This window comes from Gnatocerus cornutus, chromosome 4 (assembly GCF_029298725.1).
Source record: "Gnatocerus cornutus isolate USDA-ARS CGAHR chromosome 4, icGnaCorn1.1, whole genome shotgun sequence".
NCBI lineage: Eukaryota > Metazoa > Arthropoda > Insecta > Coleoptera > Tenebrionidae > Gnatocerus > Gnatocerus cornutus.
This window is the reverse complement of record NC_142236.1, coordinates 8,266,625-8,282,803: the sequence shown is the minus strand read 5'-3', so window position 1 is coordinate 8,282,803 and position 16,179 is coordinate 8,266,625. Positions and strand designations below refer to the sequence as shown.

The 16,179-nt window shown below is 27.9% G+C and overlaps 1 protein-coding gene across 2 annotated transcripts in view; it reads right to left on the bottom strand.

The window, feature by feature from the left end:
* Positions 1-16,179, bottom strand: part of LOC148176330 (uncharacterized) — a 183,430-nt gene that overhangs the window by 74,785 nt on the left and 92,466 nt on the right. For both annotated transcript variants that reach the window (XM_088034284.1, XM_088034285.1), the window contains exon 5: positions 102-351. In XM_088034284.1, the coding sequence (XP_087890410.1) occupies positions 102-351 (250 nt within the window). The remainder of the gene's footprint in view (positions 1-101; positions 352-16,179) is intronic.

The window sequence follows — 16,179 nt, the reverse complement described above, 5'->3', positions numbered from 1 at the left end:
CACTGGACGATTTTTCAATAACGAAATCACAACAAATTTTGTTTGTTTAGTTGAAAGAAAAATAAAACGGAGGATGATTAATTAAGAAAATAATTTTTTACCTGAGGCATCTCTGGTCCGCAGCTCCGAGGACGGTCTTGGCCTCGGCTTCTCCTCCTCCAGCACCAGCTCTACTTCTCTTTTATATAAATGGAATAAAGTCGCAACACATTGAAGCCGAGCTTTACCACCTTCGAACGTGTTACTGTCAATTTCCAATTCAAGGGCTGACTGGGTGATGCGGGGTTGGCGGCGGTTGTCTGTTGCAATTGCGTTGGGTACTGGAATGTGTTTCAAGGAGCTTTCATTGATCTGAAACAATTATTTTATTTTTAAAGGGGGTGGGAATATATTTGAAGTATAAAGAAAGCGCGGGTTTCGCCGGCGCGTTTTTTATCAAAAGCTTTCGGGAATTGCTCAGTGTAGAGCTTTTTCTTCAAACATCAAAAACTGAGAGCTTTGGTTTTTTTGGGAGACGGGGTAATTATTACAGAGACGGGTTTGGAGGAAAGCGCGCCCTGGGCTCTAGTTGGGAAGAGTACAAATCCAACTTTACAACTTTTTTTAAAACAGACGTAGTAAGAAACAAAAATGTTAATTTCTTTAAAGACAATCTAAAAAACTGCACAAAAAGAGGACTTTAAAGTGTCCAACAAAAAAAGAGTTAAACAAAAATGAAATTTAGAAAATCTGGAAAAAATTAAGGATTTATGTGCATCAAGAATTTAAAATTTAGTATACCTATTAAGGTTTTATTTTTTGTTCTTAAATTTTATAATTTGCTGCAGCAGATAAACAAATTTGAAGTTGTCATCTAATCTTACTGTTTTAGAGTCAAAATTGCCAAAGTTATATAATTTAAAAGAAAACGAATAAAATCTTTTGATACTCCAGAAAATAGAATTTTTTTTTGTTCTTCAATTTTGTAACTTAACATGAATGTTACTTGGTAGAAGCAACAACTCTCAAATCTATTGTTTTAGGATCAAAATTGCCAACAATATGAACTTTTGTAGAAAAATTCAGAACATCTTTAGATCGCTTTAAAATAAAACACTAATTTTTGTCGCAAAATTTGGTAAAGTTAATAAACACGTCAAAAATGGGAATTTTGGCAAATCTAACTGTTCTAGAATCAAAATTGACAAAATTATCAAATTTTATAGAAAACGATTAAATGCTTTTTTCGAGCCAAATAGAGGTATTTGCAAAATGTTTCTTTTTGATTTTAAATTATTGTAACTTAATCCAGTTACTAAACTGGTCAAAAGAAGTAACTTGACTAAATTTTATTAATTTTGGATCATAATTACCAAACATAATAAATTTTGTAGAAAAAAGCGGAAAGTTTTTAGTTCCGTTCCTAAAAAGTTTATGTCACAAAAATAAAAATTTCTAAAAATTCCATTTTATATTCTAAAATGTTTTAATTCAACACAGTGTACAGACTAAACTGAAGTAGTAACATAGTTATTTCTTACTATTTTGGAAGCACAATTGCCAAAGTTACAAAATTTTATAGAAAACCGATGAAATTTTTGTTACTTCAGTAAATGAAAATTTCTAATAATTCGATTTGTTGTGGTAAAATTTTGTAATTTCGTACAGCAGATAAACAAGTTCAAAATAATAATGCTGCCAAATATTACTGTTTTAGAATAAAAATTGTCAAACTTACAGAAGTTAATAAAAAACGGTTGAAATTTTTTGTTCATTCAGAATATAAAAATTTCTAAAAATTTACAATCTTGTTCAAAAATTTTGTAATTTAGCACAAATACTAAACTACTTATAGGTAAAATCGGCACCAAATTCTACTGTTTTAGAATGAAAATTATCAATAATTATAAAATTGTGTAGAAAAAAATCTAAAAATTTGTAAACAACGGCATAACAAAATTTTAGAAACTGTGTTTCTTCCCCTAAAATTTTCAAATTTAGTTCAGCGAATAAACAAATTTAAAGTAAAAACACCACTAACTCTTGATGTTTTAGAATCAAAATTGTCAAAGTTAAATAATTTAAAAGAAAACGAATGAAATTTTTTGATACTCCAGAAAATAGAAATTTCAGAAAATTTTTTTGTTCTTAAATTTTATAACTTAACATAAATGTTAAGCAACTTGGTAGAAGAAACGACTCTTAAATCTATTGTTTTAGGATTAAAATTGCCAACAATATAAACTTTTGTAGAAAAAATCAGAACATTTTTAGATCAATTTTGAAAAAAATTCTAAAAATTCTATTTTTTGTTGCAAAATATTGTATTTTAGTTAAGTTAATAAACACGTCTAAGATGGCAACCTTCGCAAATTTAACTGTTTTAGAATCAAGATTGACAAAGTTATAAAATTTTACAGAAAACGATTAAATTTTTTTTTGATCCAAAAAAAAGTATTTGCAAAAATTTTCTTTTTGATTCGAAACTTTTGTAACTTAACCCATTTACTAAAGTGCCCAACAGTAGTAAATTGACTAAATCTTATTGATTTTGAATCAAAATTCTCAAATATATTAAATTTTGTACAAAAAAAGCGGTAAATTTTAAATTTCTTTCTTAAAATGTTACAAACATTTTTTTTTTAAATGGCATTACAGGCTGATCCAAAGTGAACATCGCTTATTCTTACTTTTTTGGAATTAAAATTGCCAAAGTTAAAAAATTTTATAAAAATCCTTTGAAATTTTTGTTTCTTCAGCAATTGAAAATTTGTTGTAGTAAAATTTTGTAATTTTGTACAGCAGATAAACAAATAATAACGCTGCCAAATGTTACTGTTTTAGAGTGAAAATTGTCAAAGTTACAGAATTTTATAGAGAACGAATAACATTTGTTGATAAATACTCAAAAAAATAACAATTTTAAAAAATTCACATTTTTGTCCTAAAATTTTGTAACTTAGCACAGATAATAAACTACTCAGTAGTAGCAGCTACTCTAAACTCTACTGTTTTAGGATCAAAATTGTCAAAAAATCGAAATTTTGTAGGAAAAGATCTGGAAATTTTTAGATCGTTCCTAAAAAAATATTATAAAAATTCTATTTCGTACCTTAGATATTGTATGTTTCAACAGTTAATAAACTAATTTAAAGTGGCAACGACGGCAAATCTTACTGTTCTGGTATTAAAATTGCCAAAGTTACAGAATTTTATAGATAACGGTAAAATTTTTTATTCATCTCAAAAATAAAAAATTGAGAAAATTCGTCTTTTTGTTCTAAAATGTTTTAGCTGAGCACAGTTAATCTTTATTGTTTAACTTTTGTTCACTAAATTTTATTGTTTTAGGACCAAAATTTCTACAGATATCAAAGATTTAAATAAAGAAAACTAAAAAAATTTTGGTTTGCCTAAAAAATAAAAACTCAAATTCTTGATCCAAAATTTTGTAATTTAGTAAAGCCGATTTATAACTTTAAATTAGCCAATGTTACAGAAATTAGAAAAGTAGAAAAATAATTTGTTCGACCAGAAAATAAAAATTTCTAAAAATTCGCATTCTTGTTCTAAAATTTTGTAACTCAGCACGGTTACTAAACTGCTCGAAAATAGTAACAACTCCAAGTTTGACTGTTTTGAAATCAAAATTTAAATAAAATTTTAAGCAAAAACTTAAACGGAACCGAGGAAGCATCTAAAGATGTAAGAAGGATAGTTAAAAATAATTAAAATTTAGAGTTTTTGGTTGTCTTGAGAACTTTAAAAACAGGTACTTAAGAATCCAAAAATTCCGTGATTAAAAATCCCCCAAATAAACGTGTAATTGTTGTCCCCACCCCCGACAACATCGCTACATGTTTCATCTCGTATTGTCAACATGCCGCCGCCATATTGCCGCTCCCGAAGTGACAACAACACCTACCGATTAATCACTCCGAGTGCGTTGCCAACAAAAATACACCGTTAACTACATTTCATTAGTTATTAGGAGAGTGAAGTTGAGTGCGGCCCACAATATATCATTTCTTGTTTACTGTGGCGTTATTAAATTTAAATTTATGGCAGCAATTGCATTTGTCATTTTAATTGTTACATACTTGCTTGCGTTTGCTGAATTCAAGTAGGCCGCAATTAATTAACAAATTAAATTAATGGGAGCTTGTCCGACACATCAACGACACGTTTGATGGATAAACGCTGGAGATGTTCGCTGGTGAAGTTCTAATTAGCCGCCACCGCTCGTGTTGTCGAAGAAAATCATTTTTACCGCATCGATTCGCCGCAAATTGTCTTCCTAAGTTAATATCCACATATTCCGGTAGAAAATGAAAAGATGTTATAAAGTTTCCCGAAGAAAAACGCCTGTGGTGACAATAATGAAGTCACGTAGATGGCTCGAGTCCTGCCTCTGACACTCCTAAGAAGTTGAAAGATCCGCACGATCAAAATTAAAGTCACGAACTCATATGTACAGGAAACGTTTGAACGCAGGAATTCTAAAATTGAAAATTATTCATAATTTCTTTCATTTTGAACTGTTTGTTTTCAGCTGCTGAAATATTGCCGACTGCCATGAAAACTGAGCCGATAAAACGCGTTTACGTGAATGGCGGAGCTTTTAATAAAGCTTCGATCTATAAAAATGCGATCGACAGTGTTATTTTGAGGCTGAGATTTTCATATTTATTAGCAGAGGCGGAATAAGGGGGTCGCGTGAGAAAAATTGGGCTTAAGAAAATTGATTCTTCTTTGCTTCTGTTTTAATTTTTATTCTCATTAAATTTTTTTAAAATTGTCTATCGATTTTTCCCCCTCTTTAAAAAATGACGTATTTGAGCAGAGTAAAATTTGTTGATTAATTAATTAATTAATTATTTAAAAATTTGGTGGTCTTAATTTTTGACATTTGAATGAGATTTGAGTGAGATTACGAAATAATGGACACCTTAAAAATGAATTGAGTGTTTTTAAGGTGTCCAATTTGAATTGTCTATTTTTTAGAAACATAGCCAAATTTATAAAACTTACTAAAAAAAACATGAAAATTGGAAAAACCGCATAAAATTCCATTTTATGTTTAAAAAATTTGTAAATTAGCACAGTAAACAAACAAGTTAAAGGGGGAAACGACGCTAAATCGTACTGATTAAAATTGGCAAAGTTATAAAACTTTGTAGAAAAATCTGAACATTTTTAGATTGTTACAAAAGAAAAAAGAATTAAAAAGTTTATTTTTTGTCGTAAAATTTTATAATTTAGTACTGTAGATAAACAGGTCTAGAGCAGTAATGCCTTCAAATCTTATAGTTTAGAATGAAAATTGCCAAAGTTAGAAAAATGAATATAAGCCAATTGGAATTTTTTATTATTCAAAAAATAAAAATTTCTAAAAATGTGATCAAAAATTTCGTAACTTAGCACAGATATTACGCTACTCTCTAGTAACAACGCCTTCAAATTATACGATTTTGAGATCAAAATTGCAAAAGCTACAAAATTTTGAAAAAAAATTTGTAAAATCTTCTATTGTTTAGGAAAAAAGTTTCTAAATATTCTCATTCTTGTCATAAACTGTTGAAATTTAATTCAGTTGATAAATAGCGTCTAATTAGTAGCTCCACTAAATATTACTATTAGAGTCAATATAATTCAAGTTTTTTATATATAAAATTTTATAGACATAGATTAAAAACTTTTCGATACTTCAGAAAATCAATTTTTTTTTCAAAATTCACATTTTTGTTCTAAAATTTTGTAACTAAGCACTTTATATTTAACTACTTATTAGTAGTAATAGTTCCAAATTTTACTGTTTTAGAATCAATATTGACAAAGTTATGCAATTTTGTCGAAAAAATGTGAAAGTTTTTTGATCGATTTGAACAAAAAACTATAAAAATTTTGCATTTTAATACAGTTGGTAAACAGGCCTAAAATAATAACAGCGCCAAATCTTACTGTTTTAGAATTAAAATTGCCAAAGTTACAATAGATTAATAGAAAACTATAAAACTTTTTGGTTTTTCAGAAAATAAAAACTTCTAAAATTCAGATTAATGTTTTAAAATTTTGTAATTTAGCGTAGTTACTAAAACTAGTTAGGAGACTAGCACTGGTTCTTAAATTTAATGTTTCACTATCAAAATGACTTATTACTTAAAAAGATAAAATAAAAAAAATTAATAGGAGGAATCAAAACTTCCAAAATTTTATTTCTTTTTCTAAGACTAAGTAATTTAGTACAGTAGATATTCAATTCTAAAGTGGTCATGTCGCCAAATTTTACAGCTTCAGTGCCAAAATTGGAAAAGCTACCGAATTTAAAAGAAAACCGTTTTGAGAAAAAGTTTTTGATCGTTTAAATGTTTGTTCTAAAATATTACAATTTAGTCCGTTTGTAAAACTAGTCAGATGTATTAACTCCAAATTCTGTTTTAATAACAAAATTGTAAAAGATATATAATTTAGTTAAAAAAACAGGAAATTTTTGGTTTGTTCTAAAAATATATTTTCTAAAAATTATTATTCTTGTTCTAAAATTGTCTAACTTATACGTATAATAAACCCCCAATCGGTAGAAATAACCACTATAAATTCTATAGATTTACGATCAAAATTGTCAATCAAATTTTATAGAAAAAATCTGAAAATTTTTGAATCGATTAAATTTTTTTTCTTTAATTATCCATTTTTTATCGTACTATTTTGTAATTTAGTACAGTTAATGAACAAGTCCAAGATGGTATCATCGCAAAATTTTAGAATCCATGTTGCCAAAATTAGAGAAGTTAATAAAATACTAATGAAAGTCTTTAAAAATAAATTCTAAAAATCCTCATTTTTATTCCATAATTTTAATTTCAACTTAGCACAATTATTAAACTACTTGAGAAATACCTATAGTAACATCGCAAAATTCTACTGTTTTTGGATCAAAATTTCTAGTAATGAAATCTAGTATAAAAAAGGTAGAAATTCTTGAATCGTTCTGTAAAAAAATCTAAAAAAAATTATTTTCTATTCGAAAATATTGTAATTTTGTACAGTAAACAAGAAAGTCTTTAGTTACTACTACTAGGTATTACCCCCAATTAATACTGTTTCAGAATCAAAATTGCCAAGGCTATAAATTTAATAGAAAAATATTCAATTTTTTTATTTAGAAAATAACAATTCCTAAAAATTTACATTCTTGTTCTAACACTTTGTAATTTTGCACGATAATTATAAAAACTATTTAGCAATCTAATGATTCTAAAATTTACTGCCTTTGCCTCAAAAAGTATTAGTAAAAAAATCTAGAAATTTTTAGATCGATCCGCAACAAAAAAAATAAAAAAAAGTATTTTTGCTTTATAAATTTTGTAATTTGTAAAGTCGATTGCCAGATCTAAAGTAGTAAAACCATCTAATCCTGCCAAAATTTCCAAAGTTGCGGAATTTAATAGAAAACGGTTAAAATATTTTGTTCCTCCACAAATAAAAATTTCTAAAAATTTACATTATTGTTCTAAAATTTCGTAATTTAGCGCAGTAATTAAACAATTTGGTAGTGGTAACGAGTGCCAATTTTACTATTTTCGGATGAAAATTGTCAAAGTTACAAATTTCTGTAAAAAAAAACTGAAAATTTTTAGATCTTTCCATTAAAAAAATATAAAAACATCATTTCTTTAAGTAATATTTTGTAATTTCGTACAGTCCATTAACAGATCTAAAGTAGTAATACCACCTAATCCTGCCACTTTAGGATCAAAATTTCCAAAGTTACGGAATTTAATAGAAAGCGGTTAAAATATTTTGTTCCTCCACAAATAAAAATTTCTAAAAATTTACATTATTGTTCTAAAATTTCGTAATTTAACGCAGTTATTAAACAATTTGGTAGTGGTAACAAATGCAAATTCTACTATTTTCGGATGGAAATTGTCAAAGTTACAAATTTCTGTTAAAAAAAAAACTGAAAATTTTTAGATCTTTCCATTAAAAAATATAAAAACATCATTTCTTTAAGTAATATTTTGTAATTTCGTACAGTCGATTAACAGATCTAAAGTAGTAATACCATTTAATCCTGCCACTTTAGGATCAAAATTTCCAAAGTTACGGAATTTAATAGAAAACGGTTAAAATATTGTTCCTCCACAAATAAAAAATTCTAAAAATTTATATTATTGTTCTAAAATTTTGTAATTTGGCGGAGTTATTGAACAATTTGGTAGAAGTAACAAGTTCAAGTTCTACTGTTTTCGGATGAAAATTGTCAAAGTTACAAATTTCTGTTAAAAAAAAACTGAAAATTTTTAGATCTTTCCATTAAAAAAATCATTTCTTTAAGTAATATTTTGTAATTTTGTACAGTCGATTAACAGATCTAAAGTAGTAATACCACCTAATCCTGCCACTTTTGGATCAAAGTTTCCAAAATTACAGAATTTAATAGAAAACGGTTAAAATATTGTTCCTCCACAAATAAAAATTTCTAAAAATTTACATTATTGTTCTAAAATTTTGTAATTTAGCGTAGTTATTAATCAATTTGTTAGTGGTAACAAGTGCAAATTCTACTATTTTTGGATGAAAATTGTCAAAGTTACAAATTTCTGTTAAAAAAAAACTGAAAATTTTTAGATCTTTCCATTAAAAAAATCATTTCTTTAAGTAATATTTTGTAATTTCGTACAGTCGATTAACAGATCTAAAGTAGTAATACCACTTAATCCTGCCACTTTAGAATCAAAATTTCCAAAATTACGAAATTTAATAGAAAATGGTTAAAATATTGTTCCTCCACAAATAAAAATTTCTAAAACTTTACATTATTGTTCTAAAATTTCGTAATTTAGCGTAGTTATTAAACAATTTGGTAGTGGTAACAAGTGCAAATTCTACTATTTTTGGATGAAAATTGTCAAAGTTACAAATTTCTGTTAAAAAAAACTGAAAATTTTTAGATCTTTCCATTAAAAAAATATAAAAACATCATTTCTTTAAGTAATATTTTGTAATTTTGTACAGTCGATTAACAGATCTAAAGTAGTAATACCACTTAATCCTGCCACTTTAGGATCACAATTTCCAAAGTTACGGAATTTAATAGAAAAAGGTTAAAATATTGTTCCTCCACAAATAAAAATTTCTAAAAATTTACATTATTGTTCTAAAATTTCGTAATTTAGCGCAGTTATTAAACAATTTGGTAGTGGTAACAAATGCAAATTCTACTATTTTCGGATGAAAATTGTCAAAGTTACAAATTTCTGTTAAAAAAAACTGAAAATTTTTAGATCTTTCCATTAAAAAAATATAAAAACATCATTTCTTTAAGTAATATTTTGTAATTTCGTACAGTCGATTAACAGATCTAAAGTAGTAATACCACTTAATCCTGCCACTTTAGGATCACAATTTCCAAAGTTACGGAATTTAATAGAAAAAGGTTAAAATATTGTTCCTCCACAAATACAAATTTCTAAAAATTTACATTATTGTTCTAAAATTTCGTCATTTAGCGCAGTTACTAAACAATTTGGTAGTGGTAACAAGTGCAAATTCTACTATTTTCGGATGAAAATTGTCAAAGTTACAAATTTCTGTTAAAAAAAACTGAAAATTTTTAGATCTTTCCATTAAAAAAATATAAAAACATCATTTCTTCAAGTAATATTTTGTAATTTCGTACAGTCGATTAACAAATCTAAAGTAGTAATACCACCTAATCCTGCCACTTTAGGATCAAAATTTCCAAAGTTACGGAATTTAATAGAAAACGGTTAAAATATTGTTCCTCCACAAATAAAAATTTCTAAAAATTTACATTATTGTTCTAAAATTTCGTAATTTAGCGCAGTTATTAAACAATTTGGTAGTGGTAACAAATGCAAATTCTACTATTTTCGGATGAAAATTGTCAAAGTTACAAACTTCTGTTAAAAAAAAACTGAAATTTTTTTGATCTTTCCATTAAAAAAATATAAAAACATCATTTCTTCAAGTAATATTTTGTAATTTAGCACAGCTAATATTACGAGTCTAAACTGATTATTTTGCCTAATTGTACTTTTTTAGAATTAAAATACCAAAGACACAAAATTTTATAGGAAACGGCAGAAATTATTTTTCGTCCTGTTTAGTTTTTTATTCAGAATTCTTTAGATTTTTTTCTTGGAGCCTAGATTCGTTTTAATCCGTCTCTGTCTAGAGAATTTTGTGGTGCATTTACAATTGACTCCACTTTTATTCTCTCTGAGGAAATTTTTGGTGGTTACTCGCAGCCTAATTTCAAAAAAAAATTGCGCCCCCATACAATTTTCACGCAATCCGCTTTTCATTTCCATCGTGATCGCCGCAAAAGTCTTGCTTTTTCCTCTCTTTTCCCCAAGTTTTTAATTTTACAGGAACATTTTCAGCGACCGCAGATAACATGTCTCGCCGGAGCCACTTTAACAACACATCCTAACCTAGTTATAAGCCTCTCCGAAAGAAACGATTGTTGTGTGTAAATGTATTTGGACCTTTTCCACATTCCTTTATATGAAATTTTCACAACTGCTCGACACAACGTGATATTATGGAACGTGAACCCGAATAAAGCACTCTATTTGCTCTGACACGTACCCACCCATTGTCTGCAAAGGTCCTTCCTGAGTTTGTGCAGGATTCGATAAAACCGTATTAACTTCGAAGGGCGTCAGTCGGAGTTATGTAAACGGAAATTTAACGTTGAATAAAACATACGCAAAGTATAGACTGGGATAAATAAATAAATATTTATTAAATGGGGATTGGAGGCGCTGACCGGAAGCATAACTAATTAATGCGACTTGCCCGTTTTTCTGACCAACTACTCTCGAAAATTACTTCACGTGTGAAACTGCTTTATTAAAATTTCAGTTTTACGAGCTGAAATAAAATACAGCACGAAGCGGAATAAAGCTTGATTTATCATTTTCGTAACTACTTTCCAATAAAAGAGAACTGTTTTATGGCATGTAAACAAAAATTTCAAATAGGTTGGATAAGCTGCTGGGGGCTGAACCATCCGTGGAATACTTGAAATACATTCGCACATTTTGCCATCAAAGCATTGCTGTTAAAGTAGTCACTTTGAGGATTTTTTGTGGAATTTTTGCCGGAGGCCAAAATGGAAAATATTACACTTCTAGTTTCACAAACTGAAAAAAAAGGGATTTTTTCGACGATTTTCATTGATGTGCGCGGACCGAAGTGAACTGGAGAGGAGTTTTTAATTTTTAAAATTGGAAGAGCAAAAATTCTGCGCTTTTGCAAGTGTAATTTCACCCTACATCGGAAATAAGTGGTTTGGAAAAGGAATGTTAGTACATTACAGAGTGGTCCAAAAATGTGAAACTTTGTTTACAAGATAAGTAAATTGTCGACCTATTTAAAACCGACATTTTAATTAAAAAATTGTACACAGAGTGTGATTTGTAAGTTTTTGTTTGGTTTTAAAGTTAAATAACTTTTTTATTATAAATGGAACACTCTATATTTTTGATATAGCTCAACGTCGAATTAAATTTTGCGTTGACTTCATAAATTATCACTTTTCTAAAACATGTATAGAGAATAGATAAAAATTCGAATTAAAGATAAGTACATCTTTTTACTAAATTAAAAATTTTTAAAATCTGCGTTTTTTGCTCTAAAATGTTGTAATTTGGTATGTTTTATGAATGATGTAAAAATATCAAACTCTCCGAATTTTATTGCTGCGACGTAAACACAACTAAAGTAATAATTGTTTCTATAAAATTCTGAAACTTGTCATAAAAATTATTTTTTTTTTAATCTGTCTACTTTTGCTCCAGAACTTTGTAATTAGTCACAGTTAATAAATGAGGTATAAGCAGTAACCTTATCAAATTTCATCGTTGAAGCAATGAAGCGAAATATAATTTTGTTATAAAATTTTAAAATTTTTGAGTTCGTCTTAAAAATAAAAAATTTTAAATTTGCGTTTTTTGCTCAAAAAATTGTAATTTGGTACAGTTTATTAATGAGGTAAAAGTAGCAATCTTTCCAAATTTCATTGATGTAGCGTCAACACAAACAAAGTTACAATTTTTTGTATAAAATTTTTAAACTTCTTGCTTCGTCCTAAAAGTAATAATTTTTAAAATACAGTTATTAAAGTTTTTTAATGAGTTAACAGTAGCAAACTCTTCAAATTTCCTCGATGTAGCATTTACACAACCAAAGATATAATTTGTTTCTAAAATTTTGTAACTTTTGCGTTTCTTTTATAAATAAAATGTTCTAAAATCTGCTCCTCTTGAGTCAGAATTTTGTAATTTGCTGCAGTTAAAAAATGGGGTACAACTAGCAACTTTCCTGAATTTCATCGCTGTAGCGTTAACACAACCAAAGATACAATTTTTTCTAAAATTTTTGAAGCCGTTTTAAAAATAAAAATTTTCAAAATTTGAGCCCGTTGCTCCAGAATTTTAAAATTATACAGTTTATGCATAAGTCAAGAGTAGCAACTTTCCCAAATATCATTCTTGTATCACTGAATCAACCAAAGTTCCAATTTTTTTTGTTAAATTTTGAAACTTTTGGATCAGTTCTAAAAATAAAACTTTCTAAAATCTGCGTTTCATTTCTCTAGAATTTTGTGATTTTTTACGGTTAATTAATGAGGTAAAAGTAGCAATTTTTCCAAATTTCATTGATGGAGCGTCAACACCACCAAAGTTACAATTTTTTGTATGAAATTCTCAAACTTTTTGGTCCGCCCTAAAAGTGATAATTTTTAAAATCCAGTTATTAAATTTATTAAAAAAGGTAACAGTAGCAAACTCTTCAAATTTCAACTATTGAGTTTGTTCTATAAATAAAATTTCTAAAATCTTTAAGTCAGAATTTTGTAATTTGCTGCAATTAAAAAATGTAGTACAACTAGCAACTTTCCTGAATTTCATCGCTGTAGCGTTAACACAACCAAAGATACAATTTTTTCTAAAATTTTAAAACTTTTGAGGCCGTTTTAAAAATAAAAATTTTCAAAATTTGAGCTCGTTGCTCCAGAATTTTAAAATTATACAGTTTATGCATAAGTCAAGAGTAGCAACTTTCCCAAATATTATTCTTGTATCACTGAATCAACCAAAGTTCCAATTTTTTTTTGTTAAATTTTGAAACATTTGGATCAGTTCTAAAAATAAAACTTTCTAAAATCTGCGTTTCATTTCTCTAGAATTTTGTGATTTGGTACGGTTAATTAATGAGGTAAAAGTAGCAATCTTTCCATATTTCATTGATGGAGCGTCAACACAACCAAAGATACAATTTGTTTCTAAAATTTTTAAACTTTTGGGTTTGTTCTATAAATAAAATGTTCTAAAATCTTTGAGTCAGAATTTTGTAATTTGCTGCAGTTAAAAAATGGGGTATAACTAGCAACATTCCTGAATTTCATCGCTGTAGCGTTAACACAACCAAAGATACAATTTTTTCTATAATTTTAAAAGTTTTGAGGCCGTTTTAAAAATAAAAATTTTCAAAATTTGAGCTCGTTGCTCCAGAATTTTAAAATTATACAGTTTGTGCTTATGCACAAGAGTAGCAACCTTTCCAAATATCATTCTTGTATCACTGAATCAACCAAAGTTCCATTTTTTTTTTGTTGAATTTTAAAACTTTTGGATCCGTTCTAAAAGTAAAACTTTCTAAAATCTGCGTCTTTTTCTCTAGAATTTCTCTAGACAAATGACGATTTGAATTTGTCGAATCAAGGAATGGCTAGCCTCCTTTACACATCATAATCAAAAATTTGACAACTCTAGTGTCACACTTGTCAAGAAGATTTGCAGTTTTGCGGGAATTTAATTAATCGTAAAACCTTGGTCGATTTTGATTTTATTTCGTTTTCTAATGTGTAGACATTTCTACCCCGACTTCTGGCAAACATCAACGAACAATCAAAATGTTGCAGAGTAAATCAGACTTCCAGCTAAAATTCAATTGGCCCAAAAGGTAGGCGGAGTTAAACCAAAGTTATAAAATTCTGACTATAGTACAGTTAATAAACGACGTAAAACTAGCAATCTCCTTGAATTGCATTGCTGTTGCATCAACACAACCAAAACTACAATTTTTTTATAGAATTTTGAAATTTGACCAAAAAATAAACATTTCGAAAACCTGTGTTTTTTGCTCCAGAATTGTATAACTTGAGACAGTTAAGAAATAAGGTAAAAGTAACAAACTTCCATAATTTCTCCGCTGAAGCATTAACATAACCAAAGACACAATTTTCTATAAAATTTTGAAATCTTTGAGTTTGTCCAAAAATCAAAATTTCTTAAATCTGTTTATTTTGCACCAAATTGTTATGCCTTGGTACCGTTTATAATTGAGGTGAATGTAGCAACCTCTCCAAATGTCATCGCTGTAGCGAAAATACAACCGAAATTACATTTTTTTAATGGAATTTTAACACTTTTGGGTTCGCACTAAAAATACATTTTTTAAAATCTGCGGTTTTTCTACAGACTTCTATAATTTGGTACAGTTAATAAATGAGGTAAAAGTAGCAAATTCCCCGAATTTGATCACTGTAGCGTTAACACAACCAAAAATAAAATTTTATACAATAGTTTTGAAACTTTTTGGTTCGTCCTAAAATCAAAATTTTTACAATTTGCATCTTTTGCGCCAGTAATTGTAATTTAGTACAATTTAATAATTGAGATAAAAGATGCAGTCTCCTCGAATTTCTTGCTTTGGCATTAAAACAACCAAAGACACATTTTTTTTTTCAAGATTTTTCAAACTTTTGGGTTTGTCCTAAAAAATAAAAATTTCGAAAATATGCGTTTTTTAGTTTATTTTTTTTTATTTTGCCCTGTTAATAAACAGATTTAATTCAATAATTTCCCCAAATTTTGTCCCTATATCTCTAGCAGAACCAAAGATACAAATTTTAATCTTAAATTTTAAAAATTTGATTGGTTCAAAATTATTTTTATTATTTTTTTTTTAAATTGGGTTTTTTTTTCTACAAGTTTGTAGCTTCGTTATGTTAATATATGTTATGTTATATTTGTTATGTTATATTAACATAACGAAGCTACAAACTTGTAGAAAAAAAACCCAATTTAAAAAAAAATAATAAAAATAATTTTGAACCAATATTAACATAACGAAGCTACAAACTTGTAGAAAAAAAAACAATTTAAAATTTATTAACAAATGAGTTAAAAGTAGTAATCTTCCCGAATTTTATTGCTAGAGCCTTAACGCAACCAAAGATTTTTTTATAAAATTTTGAAACTTTGGGGTTTTCCAAAATCAAAATTTTTTAAAATCGGCGTTTTTACTCTAAAATTTTGTTAATTGGTACATTTAATAATTGACATATAAGTAGCAATCTCCCTAAATTTGACATTTTGAAACTTTTCAGTTTATTCTAAAAATCAAAATTTCTATAATTTGCGGATTTTGCTCTACAATTTTGTAAATTGACACAATCAATAAATGACGCAGAAATAGTTAACACGACCGAAAATGTATCTTTTTATAGAATTTTTAAATTTTTGAGTTCGCCCTAAAATGAAATAATATACGGAGTGTCTCACTAAAAATAAACAAATTTGCTACTACTCTCGATACAACCTGAATATTTCAAATTCTCATCGTTTGTACTTTTTGAGAAAAATGTCGAAGAAGCGTATCGAGTACCACCCTGTACAATAGCTCGCCTTTCTAGTTCAAAAAAAAAAATAAGCAAAATTCGTTTTAAAGTATTTTTTCTTCATAACCAAACACCTTTCTATAAAAATAGAAAATGACTTGACCTTCTTTCCCCTAATCCGCCCCTGCCTATCGAAACCAAACCGTTAACCACCTCGAATCTAAAATTCCGGTTATTACAACACCTCCGAGACTAATTCCAAAGTCGCCAAGATTACATAATCTGAATTAACAGCCTTCAAGCCCACATAACCCGAAAAAATGTGGGGAAGCCGGAATACGCTTAGATGCCTCATAAATTTAATTTGAACATGACTCCACCATGACACGAGCAGCTTTTCTAAGAACTACACGCTTGTAAACGGATGTCGAGCTTTTTATAATTGTAGCGAAATATTGCACATCTGATCCTGACATTAATGGAGTTGTGTTAAAGCGTTGATTTAAAAGTTTCTCTGTCGGCGCACAATTGTAATGAGT